Source organism: Trifolium pratense, linkage group LG3 (assembly GCF_020283565.1).
Source record: "Trifolium pratense cultivar HEN17-A07 linkage group LG3, ARS_RC_1.1, whole genome shotgun sequence".
Lineage (NCBI taxonomy): Eukaryota > Viridiplantae > Streptophyta > Magnoliopsida > Fabales > Fabaceae > Trifolium > Trifolium pratense.
The window spans coordinates 22,639,352-22,653,395 of NC_060061.1; the positions used below are offsets into that span (position 1 = coordinate 22,639,352).

Consider the following 14,044-nt stretch of genomic DNA (forward strand, 5'->3'; position numbering starts at 1 on the left):
CATTTAAAAGAAAAGAGTGCATTCTTTTTCTGCCTTTCAAGGTAAAGGTGTTTTTTTTTTTCCCACCACTATTATCCATTCACACGTAATTTAGTTCGGAAGTCAGTTCTGACATCAAGTGATTCACACCTAAACAATATATATTTTTATGTTGCATTTTTTTTTACAAACTATTTTTATGTTGCATGTTAATAATTTGGTGTATTTTGGTCTTACGCGCTTTTGTGTGGACTCGCTGGGTTAGAATTATGGCCCCTAGTTTTATATTTATTCCTTTTTTTAAAAATATAATAAAGAGATATATACATAAGATGGGAGCGATTCTGCTTCGTCCCCTGATGTCTAGATGCTCTTCACCTTATTAAAAAAAATGTTGCATGTTAATTTAAATGATATTTTTCTAGTTTCTAGTTTTTATTATAAGGAAAAAAAAAATTTTAGATTCATTAAATAATTGATGTATTTAGTCTATATTATAAACTAAATACATAAATTATTAAAAAATATTTCTCATAATAGGGACTAGACGACGTACTTATTTTTTTTATATAAATAAAAAGTATTTATTTGGAATTGCAGTTACTGGTTATTGAGGTTTTTTTTGGTAAGGAAGTTAAAAAGAAAGAAAAAATGAAACTAAAAAGAAAAACTATTTACAAAGAAATAAGGTTCAACTTCCCATTGTGTTATTCCTAAAAAGATAATAAACGTTTTTGAAGGAGAAATACCAAATCTATTTTTTCTAAATAAAAATATCAAACATCTAAATGGAAAGAAATCATAAAATCTTAATATTAATACCAACAATCAATAAGCCGTTATTCGATCCTTATAAACACTCCCCATCAATAATATTTCATTCTACCCACACGCCACAATGCCAATGGAGTTCGTTCTTCAATATGTTGAACCTTCAACTCTTATTTTTCTTCTCATCTCTCTCACAACTTTTGTTCTCTTCTCCCTTGTCCTTCAGAGAAAAAAACTCCCATACCCACCAGGCCCAAAGGGACTACCCATCATTGGGAACATGTTGATGATGGACCAGCTAACCCACCGTGGTCTCGCCCAACTCGCCGAGAAGTTTGGTGGATTTTGCCACCTTCAAATGGGTGCCATTCACATTGTGGCCATTTCGACACCAGAAATGGCCCGCGAAGTCCTTCAGACTCAAGATAGTGTTTTTGCAAATCGGCCCGCTAACATTGCAATCACATATTTAACCTATGATCGGGCTGACATGGCGTTTGCAAATTACGGGCCATTTTGGAGACAAATGCGTAAGATCTGTGTCATGAAATTATTCAGCCGTAAACGGGCTGAATCATGGGCTTCTGTAAGAGAGGAAGTCGAGACAATGATTCAAACAGTTTCTTCTAAAGTCGGCTCGCCTGTTAATTTAGGTGAACTAATTTTCTCTCTTACACGGAGCATTACCTTTAAGGCCGCGTTTGGATCCAATCTAAACAAAGGACAAGAGGAATTCATGGGAATTTTGCAAGAATTTTCTAAACTTTTTGGAGCTTTCGACATTGCTGAATTTATTCCATGGTTGGGTTGGTTTAATGGACAAGATTTCAACAAAAGATTGGCTAGTGCAAGAAAAGCACTTGATGTGTTTATTGACGAGATTATTGATGATCATGTCACAAAGAAAAACAACTTGAAGAATAAAGATATTGAGAATGAAGCAGATGTTGATATGGTTGATGAACTAATGGATTTCCTTGATGAAAGAGATGGTGCTGCTGCGGAAATTTCACAATCGGGGCTTAAGCTTACTAGAGATAATATCAAAGCTCTTATCATGGTAAGTAATCCTTAATATTTTTTTTATTCTCCCTATTTTCATTATTTTACAAAACTCGTCCCTTGTTTGTTTGTTTTTCATAAAATATTTGGTTTAAAATATAGTGATATATTCTTTTTTGGGACTTAGTCCCTCCATTATATATATAAAAAAATAGTGATATAACATGTTTTTGATGAACTTTTTTTAAAAATATTTCTTATAACTTCACCAATATTGATATTTTTCTTTTTGATACGAAAGAGGACCAGAGACCTTGATATTTTTTTTATCATATCAGATTAACATATATCAAAGTCATTTAATAAAATGTGTCTCATCACTAATTTTTAGTTAAAAAAATATAATGAGAGAACCAAAATTGTCAAATTTTAAAATAAATGAACCAAATCTGCAAAATAATAAAAATAGAGACCAAAATTGCAATTAATTATTTGTTGCAGGGTCGTTCTTGCTTTTGCTTATTTGATTTTTGGATCCAACACCATTTACCAATTTTATTTTACTTTTTTAAAAATTATTATATTTAAACACGAGCATATAATACACATTGTATTTTACACTTGTTTGACTGAATTTATTATTTTGACAATTTTTTTGACTTAATTTATTGTTTTATGCATTTATGCAATCATTTTCTTTTTATACAACATCATCTTGACAAATTGTTCGACTTAATTTATTGTTTTATACATTTATGCAATCATCTTTTTTTTTTATACTCATAAAAAAATAACAGAATAATTTTTTGACTCAATTCAATTAACCTCTTAATTTATTCACTATCTTTTTATACCACAATAATTAATGTTTGACTTTTATAGAAAAAATATTAACTCCACCAAAAACCAAAAATAGAAAAAAAATTAAAATTTAACATGTTTTAAATACATTTTTAATTACAAGATTTTCTTTTTGATTATAGGATATTTTTAATTAAAACCTAATTTTCTTCAATTATGTTAAATATGTAAAAAATACAGCAAGTTAAAATTTTTAAATTTCTATTTCCAATAAAAAGTTTTAATTGAAATGATTTTTATTAGGTAAACAATATTTAAATTTTTGCATTTCAATCTATTTGTTCGATTTATAAAATAAAAAATATTGAGTCAAAAAATAAAATAAAAAATATAATAATAGACACATCTAGCTACCGGGAGTAACAAAAAAAAAATCTAGCTATTAGGCTACTTAAAAAAGAAAAGAAAAGAAGAATAGACGTAGATTTAGACTCTCTATCATGTAAAATAGTGACTATTAAGAAAATTTATAACATATGAACTTGTAATGGATTAGCAAGCTATTTGTAGTAATTGATAAAATTAAGGTTTAATTAGTATTTTGATCTCTTAAAAATATTTTTGGTTTTATATTGGTCTCTTAAAGAAAAAAAAGTTTCGCTTTAGTCCCTTAAAGACATCTCCAAAAAGGTCATTTCTGTCAATTTTTATAAAAAAATGTTAATTTTTGTTGATTGAATTGACTTGTGTTGAATGTTTTCAATCAACAAAAACTCACGTTCTTTTTTTATAAAAATTGATGAAAAAGACCTTTTTAGCTAACGGATATATTTTTAAGACAAAAGTGAAACTTTTGAGAGAAACATATATTTAATTAATACTACTATAACATAGTTAAAAATTGAGAGAAATAAAATGATAAGGTATAAACTTTTGACCTATAACTTTTTTTGGGAACACAAATAAGTTAGTTTATAAATTATAACCGCTACAAACTAAACTAACTTATCAATAATCCAATGAAAATATTATAAACCCGTGAGAAATAAACATTACCAGTACTAAACAGTCCTATAAACTTTTAATTTAAAAATTATCTGTCATAAACTTTAAAATTTTGTCTTCTAAATAAAGAAAGAAAAAGCAGAGCAATGGATGTTAGAGTGCATGTAGAGGTCAAGATACGGTAACATTTTTTGATTTTTTCTCTTTGATTCATCAAGATAAGGCAATAAAAAACTAGAGTATAATATTTAGACAAATACTAATGAATATTTCTGGAATACTATTTAAAACCTTAAATAGTAATTTTTTTTTATAGAATTTTTATGGGAATACGTAAAGTCAATGCATTGACAATTGTAGTTTTTAATTTTTTGAATAAAAAATTTCGTTTAAATGTAATGTTTAAAGAATACCCCGGAGACACTTGTTAACAATATCCTAATATTTAAATTCATTATTTGCTAGTCAAATATGTTGTGATGAGTTTTTGACAAACACAACTTTATTAAATGGACTGTTGGAATGTACAAAAGGTCCAATATAGGAGTATGGTATCATAGTGAGTGTTTTAGACACAAGTAGCATAAACTTATATTTTCTCCAACGTGACTAAAATGGAACAAGCTATTCTATCACTTAAGTTCAACTAATCTCGTATCATTGATATCAAACACACAATTAGTGATAAGAGACTTGAATACTTTAAATAAGTTTTTTAGACCTTTTTAGCTGATTTTGTTTAACACATTTTTGGTTGTTATGGGATTGTACTTATTCTACCTATACAATCTGATGTACACTTTGTGTTTGAGTCTGAGATCTCATTTAATTTTTTATTATTTTATATGTACCGCTACATTAATATTGTATATTGCACGAATCAAAGATATATTTTTCATCAATAGTTAAGTTACCATCAATTGGACTCAACCTCTTTATTCAATCAAAGAACAAGTAGAAGATTCAAATTCAGATATTTGAATTATACATTATTTTTTTATACCGTCTAATCTTGATTGAACAATCACTTAGGTTTGAAATGTATAAATGCATATATACTAACAACATGAAATGCAAATTAAAACACTTATATCTTCACAAAACTATTAGGACAAGCTTTAACCATTTCCATCATTTAAATTTATTTTCATTTTCTTTATAGTTTTATAACTTCATTAATAAAGGGAAATAAAAAAACTCAACCTATAGGATGTGATGTTTGGTGGAACTGAGACAGTAGCATCAGTGATAGAATGGGCATTGGCAGAACTCATGAAAAGCCCAAAAGATCTTCAAAAGGTTCAACAAGAGCTCACCGACGTTATAGGTTTAGATCGGAGATTCAGCGAAACCGATCTAGAAAAATTGACGTATCTCAAATGTGTCATCAAAGAAACATTGCGACTCCACCCTCCAATTCCCTTACTCCTCCATGAGACAGCGGAAGATACTAATATCGCAGGTAAATCTTTTTTTAAATAATAAATATTATTAGTTGTTATTTTGTTAGCGCGGTCTAACACAAACTTTTTTCATCACTCAAATGCTTCTATCGTAGGTTATTTTGTCCCAAAATCAACACGTGTTTGGATAAACGCGTGGGCAATTGGACGTGACAAAAGTGCATGGGACGAGCCAGAGAAATTTAACCCATCGCGATTCTTGAACGATGGTATGCCGGATTTCAAAGGAAGTAACTTCGAATTCATTCCATTTGGATCGGGAAGAAGATCATGTCCAGGAATGCAACTTGGACTATATGCTGTGGAAATGACCATAGCTAATGTGCTTCATTGTTTCAAATGGGAGTTACCTAATGGAATGAAACCAAGTGAACTTGATATGAATGATGTGTTTGGTCTCACTGCTCCTAGAGCTGTTCAGCTTGTTGCGGTACCTAGTTATCGTCTCAATTGTTCTCTTTGATTTGTTTTGTAGCTGTTTTCAGGATTTTTTTCAGATAAAAAATAATGTAATTGGAGTATCAAATTTGAATATGTTGGATTATTTTAGACTCTAAGAAAATGTGGCGAATGGTATTTATCAAATATGGTTTATTTTTTTTTATAATTTAAAGTAGAAGTCGTAATTTCAGTCACATGATTTTTTTCTATGATATTTTCTAAATGAAAAAAATGTTAGTGAACAATCTATAGTATATAAGTCGTAATTTCGGTTACATTTTATATAAGTATATGGCGTATTTGGGATTACCCAAAAACACTTAGATGAGATTGAGATGGTGTGAATTTCTTCTAGCTTAGATAAGGTATTGTGTTCAATTCTTGGCTTGGGCATGCAGCTCGAGGAAATAGTCAATAATCTTTACAGTTACGTGCAGAGAATATATGGTTAATGCAATATATATATATATAATGGAGTTGCGTGCGAAGAATACTCAATTTTAAAATATTTGTTTTATAAATTTTTGAACAAGTATTTGTTTTATAAATTACAATGACCAAACTACCTCAATTTTATTTTAAAACCCAAAATTATCCTAATTGAGATTTTGAAGGCTATTTGCCGGGTTGCTACCATATCTGCATGTTGTGTTGTTGCTACCCTACCAACATAGTGTAGTATAAGTGGTAGATATTTAAGCCCCTTAACTATTAGATTCTAAGTTTGATCACTGGCCGGTGTGTATGGAAAAACATATTTGTTAGAAGAGGTCAACCCCTTAAATGAATATCAGTTACCTCAAAGTGATTATTCTTCACAGTTACGCGCGAATGATACCTTTGATTTACAGAAAAAAAATTCTCTTTCGTTATCGTCACTTTACTTTATTTGGGATCTTCTCTCAGATAGAATTAGGATCTTCTATATTAATATTGCTGCCAACATGTTTTGTTTGAATCTGGTTGTGGTTTTAGTGGCCGAGTGTATTCATAGCTGTGCACTAATGCCACACTACACTATACATCCCCCAAATGTGCAAGTGTGTTGGACGTACTGTTGGTGGCTTTTTATTGGAGTAGTAGTGAGTTTCTTGGTAAGTAGGAGCCTACATAATTTCTTTGTGTGATATTTGTTTTTGTTGTGGTAGTAGGTACATCATGTCATCATCAAATTTTTCAATTGTTTTTTTCACGTGTTTTGTAGTAATAATATAATAAAGAGGAATGTCGAGTGACTTTATCTCGGCTAGCAAGACATTGTATTATATATGTAGAGGGTCGAGATTCAAAAACACAATATGTTTTTAAAATAATTTTTTTTTGGTTTTCGCCACCAGTTTAATCTGGTCCGGGGGTCAGTTCTGACATCAAGTGGTTTCAACCCCCTCCCGATCGTAGTTGCGGGAGATCGAATCGCGATCCTCCCTACCAAGTTCATCGTCAATCACCACTGAACCAACTAACGATTGATTTTAAAATATGTGTTATAAGATTTTAAGGGTAAAAAAATAAATTGGTTTTAAAATACCTCTCCTATAAAATATTTTTCATCGCCTCTCATTTCTTTATTAAAACCAAACATATATTTAACTAAAATATCTGATTACCCTCGTCCTCTTTTCTCCTCCCCTTCATTACAATTTCTCCCCTCTCATCTGTTGAACCAAATTAGTGTAGAAAAATATATAATACACAGTTAAAAAAATCAATTGTAAAAAAATGAACTTCAAGAAAAACTATAACTTTTCATTTGAATTTTTTTTTTAACCCAAAAGTATTTAAATGAAATGATAAGAGTTTGTTCCAATTTAGCCAGACATCCTAGGTTCAACTTCAAACCTTAAGAACTTTGTCGCCTATTTGTGATCCTACCCAAATTTGTGCATAGAGGATATTCAACTTATCAGATATTGAAATCGTTTTTTCCATGAAAAATCCAAAAATCTGGAACAAACAAGCTCAAAATCCACATGATTTAATTAGAAAAGTATGTTGATAACATAATAATACTCTCTATGATGATGTTTTCTCATAATAGCACTCCTCTTTTATTGTTGAGCTAGAAAAGTAAAAATATTTTAAAAATCAAATAAAAAATTGAGGGTCTGTTTGTTACAGATTAAAAAAAATAGTGATTTTGATATTCAATAATTTAGAGATTAGTTTTTAGAGATTTTATAGAAAAATAGAATTGTTTTCCTAGCAACCTTGGATATCAGACGCTGCCAAATAGTACATACTGCAAGAGGGTTGTTCTGGAATAGGCCAAGGCCCAATACTGTGGCCCAAGCGCTCAAGATCCAACTCAAATCCACTCCTTCGTAGAGGCTTCTCACGCAAGCCAAAATACACAATTCAATCACTTTCCACTTTCACTCCTCCTTGATTACATACCAACTTAAGCGTTAGTGCTATCGTGACTTGCACGTACCTTCCTCACCGTGAAGCACCGTACATGAAGCCTATCACCACTGTAACTGTATTAGATCTCACTATCGGAATCATCTAGTTCTCCTTTGAGCATGACAAAAGTGCATCCCACACCATTAGACTTTAATAACGGTGTCAAGGGTGCGAAATCTACAAACTCTGACAAACTCATTGGGCATCTTCCTCCAAACCATAAGTTAACCACCAGAGTGATAACACCCAAAAGGTCTTTTGCCACAACAGAACCTTCTCCACATAGTGCATCTAATAAGTGTTGGGAACGCAAACCATCTCTACCACACAATGGCCCTTTAGGGAACAATTCAATGCACCTAAGAACAGTGTCAACTTCAACCACATGAGGAGGTTCAAAAAACATGGTGGTTGGCATGGAGGGAGGTGGCATGTATGTACGATTGTTTATCCCCCAAAACTTTTGGGGCATAATAGTCATTCTATGTTGTTATTCTCAATGTTTTTCTTATATGAATTATTGGAAATTAAAAGAAAATGAAGATAAAGTATATAATCTTTCTCAATTCTATTTCATAGTAGTTAAATTAAACTACCAAGGAAAACACCTCAAAAATAAAGGAAAAAATAACTTATATTCAAGTTGGATAGTTAAGATCCATCACCTGATCCATTATCAGTGGCCCTAACACTACAAAACTGACAAGAAACATTGGAAGGTTTCAAATGCAAGCATTGACCAATCCGTTTCTCCAACCAAGCAAGTCTTCTTTCAAGGTTCAAAACACCAATATGCAAAATCCGAATGTCATCATCATATGCAATTCTAGCAAAAGCTCGAAGCAAAATGTAATAATCAGCATGAGCAACATAGGACAGACCACCTTTATCCTTCTTTCTTATATAGTGAACATAATCCAGTTGTTTCTGCTTAACACTAGGTGCTATGTAACAAAATCTATTTTCCTCCATATCCAATTTCAATTTTCCGATGGTTTCTGACAAACTCTCGTAGAAATTATCATCATGAGAGTTTGTCATAAGCCGTCGGTTAAAAGAAGTATTGTGTTGCTTTCCTGGTTCAGATGGTTTAGTATTCTGAAAAGGGGAACAAAAGGAGGTTAACACCGATGAAAATTTATTTTTGGCGATCATTCTTCATAATGTAGTCGCCAACAAAAGGAACTCACATAAATAGACATAACATAGCAGATAGACTTGAGTTAAACTTTAATTTAATAAAATATGTTCAACATAAATTGAGAGATGATGGATAGGAAAATTTTCAACCTATGTTTTCATAATAAACATTATCAAAACAAAAGTTGTACTTATATGTTTGAAATCCACTCATTTTCAACCTATTCGACATTTTCAGAAAATGAGCCCATACAAAATATTTCAACATCCATGTTACTTCTTCTTGAAGTTTAATGTCGTTCAAGAAATGGTGATGTAATCGATTTACTTTTTCAAGTTTCATTCGGAAAATCTAGATCAGCAAGATAATCAAACTTCTCTATCGACACACACCAAGAAAGACTAGAAAGAAGTTGAAAGTAATTCTAAGATATTCTAATTATAAATGTATGTTCATGCATATGGAATAATTCATTCAAGAATTCAATTACCTCTTCATTTTGATAATGTTTCCATAGGTTTTCCATCATATTTTCTTCTTCATGACTCCCATAAGATGGTTCTAATCCAGCAAACACAACATCCTTACAATATTTGAGATATGTAGGTAAGTTCTTGGAATACTCTAGAAAAAGAAGGAAAAAAAGTTATGTTATTGCTAGAGAATATAAGCTCACACAGCATAGGTTCGACGAGATAATAATGTAAGTAAACAATTTTACCATGGGTGTCTGCAATCTCGATATATATTCCTTGAAGGTGTTGGAGAAGCCCGGTACAATCCAATTCGCGTTGTTTATGTTCTTTTGGATCTTTAGTTGAATCTTTGGCACTGTCATTATAAGATAAACTTTTCTCCCACACTCCATAACCATTAATGTTATACAAAATCCTTATTGCTACTACCAAAACCGATACAACAGAAACATGAGTAGGTAGCCCAAAATAATCCTTGGATAAGGATAACCATAAATCTGGAGACATCGACCATTCATAAATGCGGCATGCGTACGGAAGAATCTTTTCAACAGGAAGAGATAACTTTTTAAGATAACGATAAGCTAATGCATAAAAGTTCACGGGAGGTAACTGCAAGCCTATAAATTGAGCAAGGGATGAAGCATGTGACTCTAGTTTATGTACTGAAAGAGCTCGCTGAGGCCTGAACATATAACTTGAACTGATAGGACATGCAATTGTTGGGTGTCCCATTTTCCTTTCGACTTCGACAAAAGCAGAAAAATATGGAAGTTTTCCTTCGCGTGCCCACTTAATCATGTCTGATGGCATGATTGCTTCCCTGGCAATGTGACATGCTAAATATGAAACAACAATAGTACACACTAGAGGAATCCTATTCTTTAAAGACCTAAATATATGGTGAGGTCCTAATTTGTTTTTGCCTTCTGATTCTCCTGAGAACAAGAAAGAAATAAACTTCAGAAATTACAAGATACACTTGAAACTCTTTCTGCAAAGGAGATTCGAGATTTGTTACTACCTTCTTTCTGCAAGTGAGAGTCGTGAAATTTTTTATCTGCCCAATCATCGTCGAAAACACCAGTCTTGGAGACAAGTCTCAACCAAATTGGTCCAACCAAGCCACATATTAAAGGAGTAACCTTAAACTCCTTCACCAGTGCTTCACATTGAAGCTCCATCATTATCTGCAACCCCATAATGTACCGCAACCTTATTTCCTTGATGTAGACGTCAAATTTTACACCTTTCGAGCCAAAATCTTTGGGTGTCGAGAATGGCACATTAATTGCCTCAGAAGAAGCATATACACGGCGTTTGTGCTTGGCCAAGTAGATACCGCCGACTCCGATCCCTTCTCCATCTTCGGCACCAGTGTCGACAACATCAAGATTCTGCTGTCCGCAGCTCCTGCAGTAGTAAAAGCCATCCAATTCCACAACTTCATCCTCATAGTTACAAGATTGGCAAGTCAGTGTAAGGACATCCTCCATAGCAAGGTAGCATTCAAGCAGAAGCAAAACCTTTGCTTATACTTTTAGTTTTCAGTATTCTTCAAGCCTGCATATGTAGATTAATAGTCAGATTAATGTGTTAACAAACAAAAAAGTAAAAATTACCATAAAAAAACAAAAGCAAAGAATAAATATAAAAGGCCAAGTAAAAGTTTATATGTAACAAAATAAAAGCACTAAAAGAGTTTGCTAATGTATCATACTGAAGTGAATTGAACTAGATGAAAATAGAAAACATAATTAACAGTAAAAAGTCCAAGAATAAAAAAACTAGGGTTAATACTCCTTTTGGTTTATGTAAAATAGGCAAATCCTGTTTTGGTCCCTATTAATAAACACTATCCCTCATATAGTCCACATCATCAGAATATGCACACAAGCTGACTGCAATTTTCTTCTTCTAATATATCATTATCCATGTGGTTATTCTACCATTTATCATTTAAAATAAAAACATTAAAACTAAATACTAAATTAAAACTAAAACTAAATTTTACAGTAATTCATTATTCTCATGTTGGCTAAGTGTATGTTTGGTAAGTCCAATAAGCTAGCTTATTGGACTTAGCTTATAAGCTTGTTTGGACTTAGCTTATAAGCTTGTTTGATAAAAATGAAACGTGTTTGGTAACAAGCTTCTCTAATTAAATTATAGCGTTTTTTGAGATGTTATTTCGAGTAAATGTTAGCTTTTTACATTTTATTCCATCTTTACATAAAAAAAAAAAACTATAATAACTACCACTAATCATATACTTTTATGTCATTTTATATTTACAACAGCTAGATTTGTCAAACTTGCATTTTACTAGCTTTTCATTCATAAGCTATGGGTTAACAACTATCACCTAACTTTTCAACCATAAGCTAACTTATAGCTTAATTTTACCAAACAAATCCTAACTTATAGAATATGAAGATTTGTTTTAGGCAAATGTTTAAGAATGAGAATTTAGAATTATTTTTCTTGAAACCTTAGAAATCTAGATTTTAATTTTTTTTTTTCAATGCATATTTTTTATAGGTCCAAAACCGAATTTTTCCTATTTTACGGGATAAAAAGGATATTAACCCAAAAAAACCCTATTATTATGAAAATAACAAACCTTTCTTCCTTATGTGGCAACTCGGCGGCGCTAGCTCCGGTAGGTGGTGCGGAGAAGATGGATCACCGTCTTACGGAGTTGGCTTTTGTGACTCCCTAAAAACTTGAGCTTTCGGTCGGAGTTTGTATGGAAGGGGTTGCAGAGCGCTTTTTTTTGAGAATAAACGTGTCGAGGAAGGAAACTACTACTCTTCAACTTTTTTTGTTTGACATATGTACACAAAAAGCTGTTTTACCTCTTATAAAAAAAAATTAACTTTTTTTTTTACCATACTCTATCTCTAATTATTTAGTAAAAAAAAAAAAACTCTATCTCTAATTAATAATTATTATTACTCGACACATATTGCTTTAAGGGTAAATAGTGTTATACCCCTGCAAAATAGGCGAGTTTTGCGTTATCCCCTGCAAAATATTTTTTTGAGATTACCCCTACAATGTCAAGATTCTTTGCGTTACCCCTCTGGTTCAACAAGTGGGCATATGACATGGAAAAATCTTGACGTGGCATGACATGTGGAAATTAATTTATTTTTTATTTATTTTTAATTGACAACTCATTAATTAATGTGGGTTTTTAATTAAAAAAATGAAAAAAAAAACTTAAAAGTTATTATATTTTTATGAACTTACTTAAAAGAAAGTTTTGTTATTTTTTTTTTTACTAAAAGTTGTTATTATATATAAAAAAAATTTCTTATATATATGTATAATAACTAATAATAGAGTAAAAAAAAAAAAAACAAAGATGAAAAAAAAACTAATAATAATAATAGTAACCAAAAAACTAATAATAATAACTAATAATAATAGAGTAACAAAAAAAACTGCAATCACATAGTAACACAAGAACAATCGTTTTGCCCTAACCCCCAAATTGAGATTGAAAATGAAGAACAATCGCTGCATATGAACGGAACGAAAACGAAGATGAAACTGACGAACACTAAGAAGAAGGAAATGATGAACTCGAAGAAAGAAACGACGAAGAAGAAGAACGAAACTGTGAAGACGAAGAAGAACAAAACTGAGTCCGTGACGTGAGGAGGTAAAGCGATTGTTCGTCGGTTTCATCTTCGTTTTCGTTTCGTTCATATGCAGCGATTGTTCTTCGTTTTCAATTTCAATTTGGGGGTTAGGGCAAAGCGATTGTTCTTACGTTACTATGTGATTGCAGTTTTTTTTTTATTACTCTATTATGATTAGTTATTATTATTATTATTATTATTAGTTTTTTGGTTACTATTATTATTATTAGTTTTTTTTTCATCTTCATTTTTTTTTATTACTCTATTATTAGTTATTATATATATAAGAATTTTTTTTATACATAATAACAACTTTTAGTAAAAAAAAAAAAATAACAAAACTTTCTTTTAAGTAAGTTCATAAAAATATAACAACTTTTAAGTTTTTTTTTTCTTCATTTTTTTAATTAAATACCCACATTAATTAATAAGTTGGCAATTAAAAATAAATAAAAAATAAATTAATTTCCACGTGTCATGCCACGTCAAGATTCTTCCATGTCATATGCCCACTTGTTGAGCCAGGGGGTAACGCAAAGAATCTTGACATTGCAGGGGTAATCTCAAAAAAATATTTTGTAGGGTGTAACGCAAAACTCGTCTATTTTGCAGGGGGTATAACACTATTTACCCTTGCTTTAACCATATTTTTTTATTAATAAGTAAAAATAAATATTAATATATAAAATATTGGTACATTTGTCTTGATGAATATTTTCAAAATATCAATTTATTTTATAATTTTTATTATTATACAATTAAAAATAGGACAAAACTTAGTTACAGATGTACAGTGTCTAAGTCATGTTCTTGCCGTTCCCAATCAAAATTTTACATATGTATATTTTGTTTCCACTAAAAATTTATACGCTTAACACCCCCACCGCCCTGAATCTATACTCTTCATCTTCC

At 31.0% G+C, this 14,044-nt stretch overlaps 2 protein-coding genes across 2 annotated transcripts; one reads left to right on the forward strand and one right to left on the reverse strand.

The window, feature by feature from the left end:
• The first annotated feature begins 762 nt into the window (after positions 1-762).
• Positions 763-5,656, forward strand: LOC123917575 (cytochrome P450 84A1-like). Its single transcript, XM_045969336.1, has 3 exons — positions 763-1,810; positions 4,768-5,020; positions 5,117-5,656. Exons 1-3 carry the CDS (start codon positions 878-880, stop codon positions 5,482-5,484), a joined length of 1,554 nt encoding a protein of 517 aa, XP_045825292.1. The 5' UTR covers positions 763-877; the 3' UTR covers positions 5,485-5,656.
• A 2,696-nt stretch (positions 5,657-8,352) lies between these two features.
• Positions 8,353-12,319, reverse strand: LOC123917577 (TATA box-binding protein-associated factor RNA polymerase I subunit B-like). Its single transcript, XM_045969337.1, has 5 exons — positions 12,106-12,319; positions 10,507-11,045; positions 9,728-10,420; positions 9,497-9,630; positions 8,353-8,963 (listed from the first exon to the last, which is right to left on the reverse strand). Exons 2-5 carry the CDS (start codon positions 10,976-10,978, stop codon positions 8,517-8,519), a joined length of 1,746 nt encoding a protein of 581 aa, XP_045825293.1. The 5' UTR covers positions 10,979-11,045; positions 12,106-12,319; the 3' UTR covers positions 8,353-8,516.
• Positions 12,320-14,044: the final 1,725 nt, after the last annotated feature.